General features: G+C 39.4%; 1 protein-coding gene across 3 annotated transcripts in view; it reads right to left on the reverse strand.

Annotated features, from left to right (window-relative positions):
• Positions 1-16,832, reverse strand: part of PLEKHB2 (pleckstrin homology domain containing B2) — a 77,754-nt gene that overhangs the window by 21,890 nt on the left and 39,032 nt on the right. For 2 of the 3 annotated variants that reach the window (XM_035008304.1, XM_035008302.1), the window contains exons 5-6: positions 9,357-9,396; positions 868-957 (exon numbers count right to left, since the gene is read on the reverse strand). In XM_035008304.1, coding sequence (XP_034864195.1) covers positions 868-957; positions 9,357-9,396 — 130 coding nt within the window. The remainder of the gene's footprint in view (positions 1-867; positions 958-9,356; positions 9,397-16,832) is intronic. The other variant, XM_035008305.1, reaches the window with a different exon arrangement.

Here is a 16,832-nt window from a genome sequence, read left to right on the forward strand (position 1 = left end):
AATACCAAACTCAAAAAGATCACATGCTGTATGACTCAATTTATATAACATTGTGGAAATGACAAAATTATATAGACAGAGAACAAATCAGTGGTTGACAAGAGTTAGGAAAGGGGAAGGAAGATGTGACTATGTAAGGGTGTAGAAGGAAGATTTTGTGAACAGTTTTATATCTTGACTGAGGGGCTGATTACACAAATCTACACATAGGATAAAATGACAAAAAACCAGACATAAACATTGTGCCAATTTCAAATTCCTGGTTTTGATTTTATCTAACATGTAACAACTGGGGAGCTGGGTGAAGAGTACATAAGATCTCTACATATTATTTTTCCAACTTCCTATAAATCTATAATTATTTCAAAATTAAAAGTTAAAAAAACAAAACAAAACAGAAGTACCTTCCACAACAGAGACTTCTATATGTAGCACTGACCACTTGGCACTTCTAACTAGCAGATACCCCCAAGGTATTTGGTATGTGATTTTTTAAGGTTTTGTTTCAAAATAAAAGCAGCATTTTTTCTGATTATAAAGAGAATTCAAATATTTGAATTCTCATTTATTAATTAATTAAGTATAAACCATAAATCATCAACATCATATTACCAAAGCAACTGTCATTAACATGAATCATTTTCAGGTGTATCTTTAAAACAAAATGTGAACATGAAGATTATAAATTTTACGAACGAAAACAATAACCTGTTTTTAAAAAAAGTTTAAAGAAGAAAAGGGTTGAGTACGTTTCTAATTTCTCTGATAGTGGCTCAAGGTTCTTTTTTATTTTTTAAAAAGGACAGTAGCACAGAGACCACAACTTCCCTTCACTTGGATTCCAAAACGCCAAGATTCGCTCCCTACCTCGGGGGTTGGTGCAGCATAAGCTGTATAAGGAGGTGGGGAAGAAGCCACAGCTGTCTCATCATACAGGACCTCTGAGCCAACGTAAGCCTATGAGAGGAGAGAGAGAATGAAAGAGAGCTGTCACAAAGCAACTATAGGCTCCTAGGATTCTATGCATATATGTCCTTTTTATTCAGCAAATTCTTAAAACGTAGAACAGCAGGGGGGCGGAGCAAGATGGCGGAGGAGTACCAGACCCGGATTTCCTCTGGTCTCAGGAATTCAGCTGGGTAGGGATCAAACCATTCTGAACACCTACAAACTCAACAGGAGTTCGAAGAAAAGAATAGCAACAACTCTCTGAACAGAAAAGCGACCACTTTCTGGAAGGTAGGACGTGTGGAAAAGTGAATAGGAGGCAATATTCGGGAGGATAAGCGGCAGGGGAGGGGGCATCCCTCGGCCGTTTCTGGCAAGTGATAGAGCCCCGGAGCGCAAAATCAGAACTTTTAGAAGTGGGCTCCACTAAGGGACACTGCTCCAGTGGCTAAGCTGGGGGTGGAATCCTCATGGGACAGTGTGGTCTCAGCACCCTCGGGGTCACAGAAAGACTGGGGGTGCCAGAGTGTGGCAAAGCTCCCAGGTACCGGACCAGGGAAGCCGGCTGCAGAGACAGAGCCGAGGCGCGGGCTTTCAGCTCAGGGTTCTTATAAACCGTTATCTGCGGCACAGTCGGGCCACTGCTCCTCCAGCAGGGACCCAATGCGGCAAATCTGGGGAGACTCCCCCTTGTCCCCTGGGAGGAGCGGCATGGGAGCGCACCACAGGGATCTGCGGGTTTGGAGACTCCACACCAGGTCGGGTGCCAGAGATAGAAACACTCGGTCACAGGCCGGGTGAGCACGGAGTGCGGCCGGAGACCAGGGAGATGGGAGTGACCGACTGCTTTTCTGTGGGGGCGCACTGAGGAGTGGGGCCCCGAGTTCTTGGCTCCTCCGGGGCAGAGATTGGGAGGCCGCCATTTTCACTCTTGGCCCCCAAAGCTGTACGGAAAGCTTGCAGGGAACAAAAAGCTCCTGAGAGCAAACCCGAGCATAATACTTAGCCCAGACCGGACAAGAGCCGGGCAATTACGCCTCCAGCAAAAACATTTGGGAACCACGGCAACAGGCCCCTTCCCCAGAAGATCAGCGAGAACAGCCAGCCAAGACCAAATTTACCGATCAATGAGAACGGCAGAACTCCAGCGCTAGGGGAATACTGCACATAGAATCCATGGCTTTTTTACCATGACTCTTTAGTCTTTCAAAGTTAATTTTTTTTAACTTTTTTTTTTTTAATTTTTCTTTTTCCCTTTTTCAACCAACATCTTATCAATCCCTTTTTTTTTTAAAGATTTTATTTGTTTATTTGAGAGAGAGAGAGAATGAGAGACAGCACAAGAGGGAAGAGGGCAGAGGGAGAAGCAGACCCCCCGCCGAGCAGGGAGCCCGATGTGGGACTCGATCCCGGGACTCCAGGATTATGACCTGGGCCGAAGGCAGTCGCTTAACCAACTGAGCCGCCCAGGCGCCCCGAGATCCCTTTTTAAAAAAAAAATTTTCTTTTTCATTTTTAGAGTCATATTCTATCCCTTCATAGTAGTTACCCTTATTTTTGGCATATATATGTATATATAAGTTCTTCTCTCTTTAAAATTTTGAGATACAGTTTCTTCTAACAGATCAAAATATACCCTAAATCTTTAGTGTATGGCTTTGTTCTACTCTCCTGCCTGATCACATTCTCTCCCTTTTTTTTCTTTCTTTTTTTTAAATCCTTTCTTTTTTCAAACAACTTCTTATCAATTCCTTTTATAAAATTTATTATACTTTTCATCTTTACAGTCATATTCCATCCCTTCATCATATCAATCCTTATTTTTGTACATATATAAGTTTTTCTTTAAAATTTTGGGAGGCACTTTCTTCTAACAGACCAAAATACACCAAAAATCTAGTGTGTGGCATTGATCTACGAACCAGCCTGATCCTATTTGAACATATTCTAGTTTTTTTTCTTTTCTTCTGTTTTTGTTTGTTTTTATCTTTTCCTTTTTCTTTTTTTTTTCTTTTTCTTTTTTCTTTCTTTCCCTTTCTTTATCCCCAGCTTCATGTCTTTTCTGATTTGTTTAGAGTATATTTTCTGGGGACGTTGTTACCCTGTTAGCATTTTGTTCTCTCATCCATCTATTTTCCTTTGGACAAAATGACAAGATGGAAAAAAATCACCTCAACAGAAAGAACAAGAGGCAGTACCGACTGCCAGGGACCTACTCAATACAGATATTAGTACGATGTCAGATGTAGAGTTCAGAATCATCACTTTAAAGATACTAGCTGGGCTTGAAAAAAACATGGAAGTTATTAGAGAAACCCTTTCTGGAGAAATAAAAGAACTAAAATCTAACCAAGTCGAAATCAAAAAGGCTATTAATGAGGTGTAATCAAAAATGGGGGCACTAACTGCTAGCATAAATGAGGCAGAAGAGAGAATCAGTGATACAGAAGACCAAATGATGGAAAATCAAGAAGCTGAGAAAAAGAGAGATAAACAACTACTGGATCATGAGGGCAGAATCTGAGAGCTAAGCAATACCATAAGACAAAACAACATTAGAATAATTGGGATCCTAGAAGAAGAAGAAAGAGAGAGAGCTGCAGAAGGTATATCGGAGCAAATTATAGCAGAGAACTTCCCTAATTTGGGGAAGGAAACAGGCATCAAAATCCAGGAGGCACAGAGAACCCCTCTCAAAATCAATAAAAATAGGTCAACACCCCGACATCTAATAGTAAAACGTACGAGTCTCAGAGACAAAGAGAAAATCCTGAAAGCAGCTTGGGAGAAGAGACATGTAACCTACAATGGTAGAAACATTAGATTGGCAACAGACCTATCCACAGAGACCTGGCAGGCCAGAAAGGACTGGCATGATATATTCAGAGCACTAAACGAGAAAAATATGCAGCCAAGAATACTATATCCAGGTAGGCTGTCACTGAAAATAGAAGGAGAGATAAAAAGCTTCCAGGACAAACAAAAACTAAAGGAATTTGCAAACACAAAACCAGCCCTACAAGAAATCTTGAAAGGGGTCCTCTAAGCAAAGACAGAGCCTAAAAGCAACATAGACCAGAAAGGAACACAGACAATAGACAGTAACAGTCACCTTCCAGGCAATACAATGGCACTAAATTCCTATCTTTCAATAGTTACCCTGAATGTAAATGGGCTAAATGCCCCAATAAGAAGACAGAGGGTATCAGATTGCATTAAAAAACAAGACCCATCAATATGCTGACTGCAAGAGACTCATTTTAGACCCCAAAACACCCCCAGATTGAAAGTGAGGGGGTGGAAAACCATTTACCATGTTAACGGACACCAAAAGAAAGCTGGGGTGGCAATCCTTACATCAGACAAATTAGATTTTAAACCAAACACTGCAATAAGAGATGAGGAAGGACACTATATCCTACTTAAAGGGTCTTTCCAACAAAAAGATCGAACAATTGTAAATATCTATGCCCCTAACATGGGAGCAGCCAATTATATAAGCCAATTAATAACAAAAGCAAAGAAACACATTGACAACAATACAATAATAGTAGGGGACTTTAACACCCCCCTCACTGAAATGGACAGATCGTCTAAGCAAAAGATCAACAAGGAAATAAAGACTTTAAATGACACACTGGACCAAATGGACTTCACAGACATACTCAGAAAGTTCCATCCCAAAGCAACAGAATACACATTCTTCTCTAGTGCCCATGGAACATTCTCCAGAATAGATCATACCCTAGGTCACAAGTCAGGTCTCAACCACTACCAAAAGACTGGGATCATTCCCTGCCTATTTTCAGACCACAATGCTTTGAAACTAGAACTCAATCACAAGAGGAAAGTCGGAAAGAATTCAAATACATGGAGGCTAAAGAGCATCCTACTGAAGAATGAATGGGTCAACCAGGAAATTAAAGAAGAATTTTAAAAATTCATGGAAACCAATGAAAATGAAAACACAACTGTTCAAAATCTTTGGGCTGCAGCAAAGGCAGTCTTAAGAGGAAAGTATATAGCAATACAAGCCTTTCTCAAGAAACAAGACAGGTCTCAAGTACACAACCTAACCCTACACCTAAAGGAGCTGGAGAAAGAACAGCAAATAAAGCCTAAACCCAGCAGGAGAAGAGAAATAATAAAGATCAGAGCAGAAATCAATGAAATAGAAACTAAAAGAACAGTAGAACAGATCAACGAAACTAGGAGCTGGTTCTTTGAAAGCATTACCAAGATTGATAAACTGCTGGCCAGACTTATCAAAAAGAAAAGAGAAATGACCAAAATCAACAAAATCATGAATGAGAGAGATCACAACCAACACCAAAGAAATATAAACAATTATAAGAACATATTATGAGCAACTCTATGCCAGCAAATTCGATAACCTGGAAGAAATGGATGCATTCCTAGAAATGTATCAACTACCAAAACTGAACCAGGAAGAAATAGAAAACCTGAACAGACCTATAACCACTAAGGAAATTGAAGCAGCCAAAAAAATCTCCCAAAAAACAAAAGCCCAAGGCCAGATGGCTTCCCAGGGGAATTCTACCAAACATTTCAAGAATTAATACCTATCCTTCTGAAACTGTACCAAAAATAGAAATGGAAGGAAAACTTCCAAACTCATTTTATGAGGCCACCATTACCTTGATCCCCAAACCAGACAAAGACCCCATCAAAAAGGAGAATTACAAACCAATATCCTTGATGAACATGGATGCAAAAATTCTCACCAAAATACTAGCCAATAGGATCCAACAGTACATTAAAAGGATTATTCACCACGACCAAGTGGGATTTATCCCTGGGCTGCAAGGTTGGTTCAACATCCACAAATCAATGAACGTGATACAATACATTAACAAAAAAAAGAACAAGAATCATATGATCCTCTCAATAGATGCAGAAAAAGCATTTGACAAAGTACAGCATCCTTTCTTGATCAAAACTCTTCAGAGTATAGGGATAGAGGGTACATACCTCAAGATCATAAAAGCCATCTATGAAAAACCTACAGCGAATATCATTCTCAATGGGGAAAAACTGAGAGCTTTCCCCCTAAGGTCAGGAATGCGGCAGGGATGTCCACTATCATCACTGCTATTCAACACAGTATTAGAAGTCCTAGCCACAGCAATCAGACAACAAAAAGAAATCAAAGGCATCCAAATCGGCAAAGAAGAAGTCAAACTCTCACTCTTTGCAGATGATATGATACTTTATGTGGAAAACCCAAAAGACTCCACCTCAAAACTGCTAGAACTCATACAGGAATTCAGTAAACTGGCAGGATATAAAATCAATGCACAGAAATCAGTGGCATTCCTAAACACCAACAACAAGACAGAACAAAGAGAAATGAAGGAGTCGATTCCATTTACAATTGTACCCAAAACCATAAGATACCTAGGAATAAATCTAACCAAAGAGGCAAAGGAACTGTACTCAGAAAACTATAAAATACTCATGAAAGAAATTGAGGAAGACACAAAGAAATGGAAAAACGTTCCATGCTCATGGACTGGAAGAACAAATATTGTGAAGATGTCAATGCTACCTAGAACAATCTACACATTCAATGCAATCCCGATCAAAATACCATCCACTTTTTTCAAAGAAATGGAACAAATAATCCTAAAATTTATATGGAACCAGAAAAGACCCCGAATAGCCAGAGGAATGTTGAAAAAGAAAAGCGAAGCTGGTGGCATCACAATTCCAGACTTCAAGCTCTATTACAAAGCTATCATCATCAAGACAGTATGGTACTGGGACAAAAACAGACACATAGATCAATGGAACAGAACAGAGAGCCCAGAAATGGACCCTCAATGCAAGAATCAACTAATCTTCAACAAAGCAGGAAAGAATGTCCAATGGAAAAAAGTCTCTTCAACAAATGGTGTTGGGAAAATTGGACAGCCACATGCAGAAGAATCAAACTGGTCCATTTCCTTACACCACACACAAAAATAGATTCAAAATGGTTCAAAGACATAAACGTGAGACAGGAGTCCATCAAAATCCTAAAGGAGAACACAGGCAGCAAACTCTTCGACCTCAGCCACAGCAACTTCTTCCTAGAAACATCGCCAAAGGCAAGGGAAGCAAGGGCAAAAATGAACTATTGAGACTTCATCAAGATAAAAAGCTTTTGTACAGCAAAAGAAACGGTCAACAAAGCCAAAAGACAACTGACAGAATGGGTGAAGATATTTGCAAATGACGTATAAGATAAAGGGCTAGTATCCAAAATCTATAAAGAACTTATCAAACTCAACACCCAAAGAACAAATGATCCAATTGGGAAATGGGCAGAAGACATGAACAGACATCTTTCCAAAGAAGACATCCAAATGGCCAACAGACACATGAAAAAGTGCTCAACATCGCTCGGCATCAGGGAAATCCAAATCAAAACCTCAATGAGATACCACCTCACACCAGTCAGAATGGCTAAAATTAACAAGTCAGGAAACGACAGATGTTGGCAGGGATGTGGAGAAAGGGGAACCCTCCTACACTGTTGGTGGGAATGCAAGCTGGTGCAGCCACTCTGGAAAACAGTATGGAGGTTCCTCAAAAAGTTGAAAATAGAGCTACCATACGATCCAGCAATTGCACTACTGGGTATTTACCCCAAAGATACAAATGTAGGGATCCGAAAGGGTACGTGCACCCCGATGTTTATAGCAGCAATGTCCACAATAGCCAAACTGTGGAAAGAGCCAAGATGTCCATCGACAGATGAATGGATAAAGAAGACGTGGTATATATATACAATGGAATATTATGCTGCCATCAAAAGGAATGAGATCTTGCCATTTGCAACAACGTGGATGGAACTGGAGGGTGTTATGCTGAGCAAAGTAAGTCAATCAGAGAAAGACATGTATTATATGACCTCACTGATAGGAGGAATTCTTTTTTTTTTTTTTTTTAAAGATTTTATTTATTTATTTGACAGAGAGAGAGACAGCGAGAGAGGGAGTACAAGCAGGGGGAGTGGGAGAGGGAGAAGCAGGCCTCCCACTGAGCAGGGAGCCAGATGCGGGGCTCGATCCCAGGACCCTGGGATCATGACCTGAGCTGAAGGCAGACGCCTAACGACTGAGCCACCCAGGTGCCCCGATATGAGGAATTCTTAATCTCAGGAAACAAACCGAGGGTTGCTGGAGTGGGGGCTGGGATGGGAGGGATGGGGTGGCTGGGTGATATACATTGGGGAGGGTATGTGCTATGGTGAGCACTGTGAATTGTGCCAACCCTGTTGAATCACAGATCTGTACTTCTGAAACAAATAATGCAATATATGTTAATAAAAAAAGAAGAAGAAGATAGTAGGAGGGGAAGAATGAAGGGGGGGAATCGTAGGGGGAGACGAACTGTGAGAGATGATGGACTCTGAAAAACAAACTGAGGGTTCTAGAGGGGAGGGAGGTAGGAGGATGGGTTATCCTGGTGATGGGTATTAAAGAGGGCACGTTCTGCATGGAGCACTGGGTGTTATGCACAAACAATGAATCATGGAACACTACATCAAAAACTAATCATGTAATGTATGGGGATTAACATAACATAAAAAAGTCCAAAAAAAAAAAAAAAGACTGAATTTGGAAAAAAAAAAAAATTAGAACAGCAAATAAAACAGCTCTCTGAGAAGCAGTGAACAGGAATGCCTCCCCACCACTCCCTTTCAACCCTACACTCTGGTATCCTTTGAAATCGGGAGGAGGGGGTCCTCTTCAGCCATCTGCAAGAGGCAAGAACAGAGCCCTCACTACCCAAGGAGACCAAAGAGTCTTCCATCACCCAGGCCTTTTCAAAGGTGATGTACCACCCTCAACAACCCTTTTGTTAAATAAAAATCCTACAGTCTGAAATGTAGCAGTCAGAGATTGTTCTACACACAGCCTGCTTTTTGCATTAAAAAAAAAAAAATCCTTCATTAAATTACTTCCCAGTGGAAAAGAAAAATCAATGCAACTCTTTAAAAAAAAAAATTCATACAAAGAATCATTTTAGGATCCAAAAATGCTTGTTTCACAAGGCTGAGATGCTATATATAGAAAGGACTTTGTGGTCCTTTTTCAGCCATCCCTGTAAATCACAGAACTCAAAGTGTTGCAAAACTTTCTCAGATACAGACATTTCTGGAAGGTAACACTGAAACCAGTGTTGCCTATATTCAGAGGGCTTCTTCTGCCTTAAAAGGTTTGCCAAAATCTAGCTTTCTCTAATATCAGTGAAAGGTGCCTCACCTGGCTATGACTACTCAGCCATGGCTGGATGGCCAAGAGACCCATTCCCATTTCCCTTTCCTAATCCCCTACCCTTCCATTTGTTACAGCAAGACTAGGTGAAAACGTTACTGGTGATTGCCCTTAGCAACTTACTGTGTTTGTCCTGGAATCCTGGAGTGTAAATTTCCAGGCCCTGAAAAAAAGAAAAAGGGATGTTTTATTTAAGGTAATCCAACATCTATTTCAATGATTCTCAAACCTGTGTTGGCATCAAAATTTCTGAAAAAGCTTGTTTCAAGAACAGGTCTTCAGCCTTCACCCCAAACCTATTCAATCAAAGCATTTGAAACATGCACAAGAAATAAATATGCAAAAAATATATATCTATGGTACATACACTATATAATATTTAAAGCATAATCTGTGACTATACAGTTTTTGCTTTACTCTTTAGTAAGTATAAAATGCACCATGCTTACTATACCGCAATTTGCTTCATCAATTCATGTCACACACACAGATCTGCATTTGTTTTTAATGGCTACATAATGTTCCATGATGTGAGATTCAGACTGTCAGCGATTTTTTTGTAATTGAAAATAATGCTGGTATTTTTTTCTCAGCTTGAGAAACTGACACATAACATGTAAGTTTAAGCTATATAATGTGGTGATCTGATATATATGTATCACAGTAAGATTAATACCTTCATTCCCTCACATAACTGCTTTATTTATTTTTTCTGGTGATAACATTTAAAATCTACTCCCTTAACTTGTTCAAGTATATAATAAAGTATTTGTTAATTATAATCACCATACTATATAATTAGATGCCCAACTTATTCATCATATAGTTGAAAGTTTGTACCCTTCAACCAACATCTCCTGATTTCCCCCAACCACCGGCCCTGGGCAACCACCATTCATTCTACTATTTTTAGGAATCTGGCTTTTTTAGATTCTACCAGTAAGTGAGACCATATAGTATTTGTCTTTCTCTGTTTGACTTATTTCACTTAGCACAATGCCCTCAAGGTCCATCCATGATGTTGCAAAGGGAGGATTTCCTTCTTTTTTTCATGACTGAATAATATTCTGTGTGTGTGTCCCATTTTCTTTATCCATTCATCCATCAACAACTGCTTAGGTTGTTTTATGTTTTGGATACTGTGAATAATGCTGCATTGGACATGTGGGTGCAAGTATCTCTTCAAGATAATGATTTCATTTCCTTCAAGACAGATATCCAGAGAGGGATTGCTAGATCATATGCTGGTTCTACTTTTAGTTTTTTTAGGAACACCGTAATATTTCCATAGTGGCTTGTACCAATTTACATTCCTGCCAACAATGCACAGGGTTCCCTTATCTCTATATCCTCACCAACACTTATCTTTTTGTCTTTTTGGTAACAGCCATTCTAGGAGGTGTGAGGTAATCTCATTATATTTTTGATTTGCATCCCTGGTGATTAGTGATGTTGAGCATCTTTTCCTTTTGGCCATTTGTGTATCTTTGGAAAAATATCTATTCAAGTCCTTTGCTCATTTTAAAATAAACCTGTGGGGGGGCGCCTGGGTGGCTCAGTTGGTTAAGCGGCTGCCTTCGGCTCGGGTCGTGATCCCGGAGTCCCGGGATCGAGTCCCGCATCGGGCTCCCTGCTCAGCGGGGAGCCTGCTTCTGCCTCTGACCCTCCCCCCCTCATGTGCTCTCTCTCTCTCTCAAATAAATAAAAAAAATAATAATAATAAATAAAATAAACCTGTGGGGTTTTTTGCTATGAAGCTGTATAAGCTCCTTATATATTTTGGATACCAAGCCCTTATCATGTAGATGGTTTACAAATATTTTCTCCCAGGGGCACCTGGGTTGCTCAGTCGGTTCAGGTCATGATCTCAGGGTCCTGGGGTTGAGCCCTGTGTTGGGCTCCCTGCTCAGTCAGTGGGGACTCGGCTTCTCCCGCTCCCTCTGCCCCTCCCAACTCATGCTCTCTCTCTCTCTGATAAATAAAATCTTAAAAATATATTTTTTTCTCCCATTCCATAGGATGCCTTTTCATTTTTCTGATTGTTTCTTTTGCTCTGCAGAAGCTTTACAATTTGATGTGGTGCCATGTGTTTACTTTTGTCTTTGCTGCCTGCGCTTTTGGTGTTATATCCAAAAAAATCACTGCCAAGACCAATGTTAAAGAGCTTTTCCCCAAAACTACCATTTTCTTACACCATACACAAAAATAAACTCAAATGGGTTAAGGACCTAAACCTGAACCCTAAAACCAAAAAATCCTAGAAGAGAGAGCACAGACAGTAATTTCTCTGACATAAGCCATAGCAACTTCTTTCTTGACATCTCCTGAGGCAAGGGAAACAAAAGTAAAAATAAATTACTGGGACTACATCAAAGTAAAAAGCTTCCCCGCAACAAAGGAAACAACCAATAAAACTAAAAGACAACCTACAGAATGGGAGAAGGTATTTGCAAATGGCATATCTGATAAAGGTTAGTATCCAAAATATATAAAGAACTTCTAAAACTCAACACCCAAAAAACAAATAATCCAATTAAAATAGGGCAGAAGACACGAATAGACATTTCTCCAAGGACACAGCCAGATGGCCAACAGACATATGAACTCAACATCACTCGTCATCAAAGAAATGCAAATCAAAACCACAGTGAGATATCACCTCACACCTGTCCAGAATGGCTAAAATCAACAACACAAGAAACAAGTGTTGGCGAAGATGTGGAGAAAAAGGAACCCTCTTGCACTTGTGGGTGGGAATGTGAACTGGTGCAGCCACTATGGAAAACAGTATAGAGGCTCCTCAAAAAATTAAAAATGGAATTACCCTATGATCCACTCCTGAATACTTACCCAAAGAATATGAAAACACTAATTTGAAGAGCTATACACATCCCTATGTTTACTGCAGCATTATTAACAGTGGCCACACAGCAGCCCAAGAGTCCATCAACAGATGAATGGATAAAGAAGTGGTGTGTGTGTGTGTGTGTGTATGTGTATATGTATACATATGTGTGTATGTATATGCATATATACGTGTATGTATATGTATACAGACACATATGTACGTATACACACACACATATATACACATGTACACACAAAATGGAATACTATCAGCCATAAAGAATAGAATCTTTCCATTTGCAACAACATGAATGGAGCTAGAGAGTATTAAGCGAAAAAAGCCAAAGACAAATAACCCTATGATTTCACTCATTTGTGGAATCTGAGAAACAAAAGAAATGAACAAAGGGAAAAAGAGACAGACAGACAAACACAAACCAAAAAGGAGAGTCTCAACTATGGAGAACAAATGGATGGTTGCTAGAGGGGAGGTGAGTGGGGGGGATAGGTGACATTGGTGAAGACGATTAAGAGTACAACTTATCACAATAAACACTGTATAATGGACAGAATTGTTGGATCACTGTATTGTACACCTGAAATTGATGTAGCACTGTATGTTAACGTGTAAGAATTAAAAAAAAAAAAAAAAGACAAAGAGCTTTTTCCCTATGTCTTCTAGTAGTTTAAACAGTTTAAGGTCTTACATTTAAGTTTTTAATCCACTTTGAATTAACCAGTGTGAGTAGTCTAAGATAGCATTCTCATTTCATTCTTTCGCATATCATCCAGTTTTCCCAGCACCATTTATTGAAGAGACTGTCCTTTCCCCACTGAGTATTCTTTGCTCCCTCATCAAATATTATTAACCATACACCTGACTGGCTCAGTCAGAAGAGCACACGACTCTTGATCTCAGGGTCATGAGTTTGAGCCAAAAAGAGATTACTTAAATAAATAAAAAATAAACTTTATGGGGTGCCTGGGTGGCTCAGTCAGTTAAGTGTCTGCCTTCAGCTCAGGTCATGATCCTGGGTCCTGGGATTGAGCCCCACATCTGGCTCCCTGCTCATTGGAGAGCCTGCTTCTCCCTCTCCCTCTGCCTGCCACTCTGCCTACTTGTGCTCTCTATCTCTCTGTCAAATAAATAAAATCTTTAAAAAAAAAAATTAAAATTAAATAAATAAAAAAATAAAAAATAAACTTTAAAAATATGTATTATTGACTATATACACGTGGCTTTATTTCTGGACTCTTAATCTGTTCCATTTGTCTATGTGTCTATGTGTATCCCAATACTACAGTTTTGATTACTATAGTTTTGCAATAAAGTTTGAAATCCAGAATTGTGATGTCTCCAGACTTGTTCTTTCTTTGGCTATTCAAGGTCTTTTGTGGTTCCCCTTGAGTTTTAGGATTGCTCTTTTTATTTGAAAAATGCCATTGAAACTGACAGGAACTACACTGAATTTACAGATGGTTTGGGGTAGTAATGATATTAATTCTTCCAATCCATGAACACAGGGTATCTTTCCATTTGTCTGTGTCATCTTCAATTTCTTTCATCTATGTCTTGTAATTTTCAGTGTACAGATCTTTCATCTCCTTGGTTAAATTTATTCTTTCTTTTTTTTTAAGCATTTTATTATTTTTAATGCTATTACAAATGGGATTTTTTTTTTCAGAAGTTTTGTTAGTATAAAGAAATGCAACTGATGTTTGTACATTGGGTTTATATCCTATAATTTTACTGAACTCATTTATTAGATCTAACAATTTTTTGGTGGAGCCCTTAGGGTTTTCTTTTGTTTTTTAAGATTTTATTTATTTGTCAGAGAGAGAGTCAGCAGAAGCAGGGGGAACAGCAGGCAGAGGGAGAAGCAGGCTCCCCGCTGAGCAAGGAGCCTGGTACGGGACTCGATTCCAGGACGCTGGCTGGGATCATGACCTGAGCTGAAGGCAGACACTTAACCAACTCAGGCATCCCTCTTTAGGGTTTTCTATATAGAAGATCAAATCATCCATAAACAGAGACAATTTTACTTCTTCCTTTCCAATTTAAATGCCTTTTATTTTTCTTTCTTGCCTAACTACTTTGGCTAAGACTTCCTGTGTACTGAATAGAAGTAGTAAGAGTGGGAATCCTTGTCTTATTCCTGATCTTGGTGGGAAAGCTTCCAACCTGTCACTGTTGAATATGTTAGCTGTGGATTGGCCATACATGAGAACTACGCTATTATTAAAACAAACATCCTTATTACCTTTGTACCCTTATGTAAACATTTCTATAGGACAAATTCCAAAGAGTGAAACTGCTAGGTCAAGAAATATAAACATATTTCAGTGGACACTGCCAAATGACCCTGGGAAAAGTTGTAACAAATTCTATTCCTACTAACTGCCCATATATGGTCACAAAAACTAGATACCTAAATCTTAAGTCTCACAAATTTTCTGTTCTCCCTCCCTCATCCCCTCACCTTTCTTAATGACTATCGTTCTGCTCTTATCTATACCAGTTCCTTTTCTGTTTTATTGTCATTTCACTACCTCCTTGAGTTAAAACCTTTGCTAAGTTATTTTCAAGCTAAGCTACTTTCAAACATTCTGGTTTTCTAATGGATGCAATCAAGTTGCAAAATTCCCCCAACAGATTTATAAGCAGTTCACTACTATCATTCATTTTGCTAAAGGGTATCCTATTGGATTGTTCATATATTGTATCTGGATTTAATATTGTCAGGTAGGAGAGTCTATTATGGACTTTGGTCTAATTCAGTTCTAGTATTTCAGAAAGTTTTTCTTGCACTGAATTTCTAACTACCTTCTTGGGTTCTGTACTTTGCAGACTATTGATCAATAATCTTCCTGATAAACTCTTTTAGTCTAACATAATTCTGATCTTTTCTCTAAATTCTTTAATCTTTTCCCCCTGCTTTCCCTGAGAGTACGCTCAAGTCTTTCCTTCATGTCAGTGATTCATTTTTTAGTTGGGCTTGTACCCCAAGGAAGGGAGCCAAGATTTAAATTAGATTATAAAATGAATGGCAGATATACCCTACGACGGACCTTCTTGGCTACACAGATGCTAAAGGGCACAGAAGAAACATGAATTCCCTCTCTCGTGCAGTTTATATTCTAATAAAAAGAGACAAACAAGGTAAACAAATAGCTAATTAGATTGTAAGTATGTGTGTATATGTATGATGCAAGAGAGGGGGTTATAATTTTAAATATGGTAGCCAGGAAAGCATTCTTGGAAAATTTGATTCTGTTTTGTGGGTTTTATTTTCCTACAGATGAGGAGCTTTTTCTGAGGCTTATTACATTTTCCTTCTTATTTTTCCTTTACAGTATATATGGCACACCATTTCTTTGCATCCTGCTCATGTTTAACATGGGAAATGATACCTAAAAATTCTATTTGCTCTCATATAGTATGTGTTATTTCTTCTTGACACCCTTCCTACTTAATCTGACATCTATTGGTAGCCCCACCTCACTCTACCCCAGCAACAGACTAGGTGTTACCCTCAATCATTTTTCTGTAATCAAAGAGAATAATGGTGAGAGAAAAGAAAATTTCTTGTGGCAGTTAAGTCCTTTCTGAAAAATCTGGCTTCTACACTCTTCTGAGCATATTCTTTTGAATGTCTCATGCTAGGACTTACTTCATCAGCCACAGAATTATTCTACTCCTGTGAGCTCTGAAGTCTTCCAGTGGCTCTGGAATGACAAACCCTGGTGGGAACCTTCCACTCTCCACTGAGGTCCCAAGGATATCATATTCTCAAGGGTTTTTCCTTAGCTTTCCCAAAAAGTACCTTACTCCTTTAGTCAACATCCTTCCAGACTGCAGAGTATTACTGAAAATTTGCAAGACTTAACTAACTCCTCTTGTTACTACTTCTGGGAGTTGGAGGTAAAAACAATGAAACATCTCAACAAAATCTTCTATTTCTTTCTTTGGCCATCACTCTTTGTAGTTGGTGCTTAAAGCTGAACTTCTTCATTTGGCTATTACTGCTAAAAGGTTTCCCCTTCATTTCACCATTTTTACTCAAAGGTCTCAGTTATGGGTTGAATTCTGTCCTCTGCCAAAAAATAAGTTGAAGTCCTAATCCCCAGTACCTTTGACTTACTTAGAAATAAGGTTTTGGGGGCGCCTGGGTGGCTCAGTCAGTTAAGTGTTCAGCTCAGGTTGTGATCTCAGGGTCATGAGATCAACTCCACGTAGGGCCCTGTGCTCAGCACAGAGTCTGCTTAAGACACTCTCTCCCTCTCCCTCTGCCCCTTCCCAGGCACATGTGCACTCCCTCTCTAAAATAAATAAATAAATCTTAAAGAAAAGAGAAGAAAAAGGAAGGTAGGTTGGTCGGTCTTTACAGATGGACTCAAGATGAGGTCATACTGAATTAATGCGAATCCTTACTCTAATACAGTTGGTGTCCTTTTAAGAGAACATCTGGACACAGACACACAGGGAGAATGTCTTTTTACAACAGAGGAAGAAATTGGACTGACACAGTGGCAAGCCAAAGAACGCCAAGGATCAATGGCCACAACCCAAACTAGGAAAAGGCAAGGAAGGATTCTACTCAGGAGTCTCAGAGGGAGCAAGCCTCTGCTGACACGCTGAGCTCAGACTCCTAGCTTCCACAACTGTGAGAGAAAACATTTGTTGTTTTAAGGCACCCAGTTTGTGGCAGCCATGGGAAACTAACAGTCTCCTGAAACTAAGAGTCTCCTATT

Source organism: Mirounga leonina, unplaced genomic scaffold (genome assembly GCF_011800145.1).
Source record: "Mirounga leonina isolate KUSES-001 unplaced genomic scaffold, KU_Mleo_1.0 Mir_151, whole genome shotgun sequence".
In the NCBI taxonomy this organism is placed as follows: domain Eukaryota; kingdom Metazoa; phylum Chordata; class Mammalia; order Carnivora; family Phocidae; genus Mirounga; species Mirounga leonina.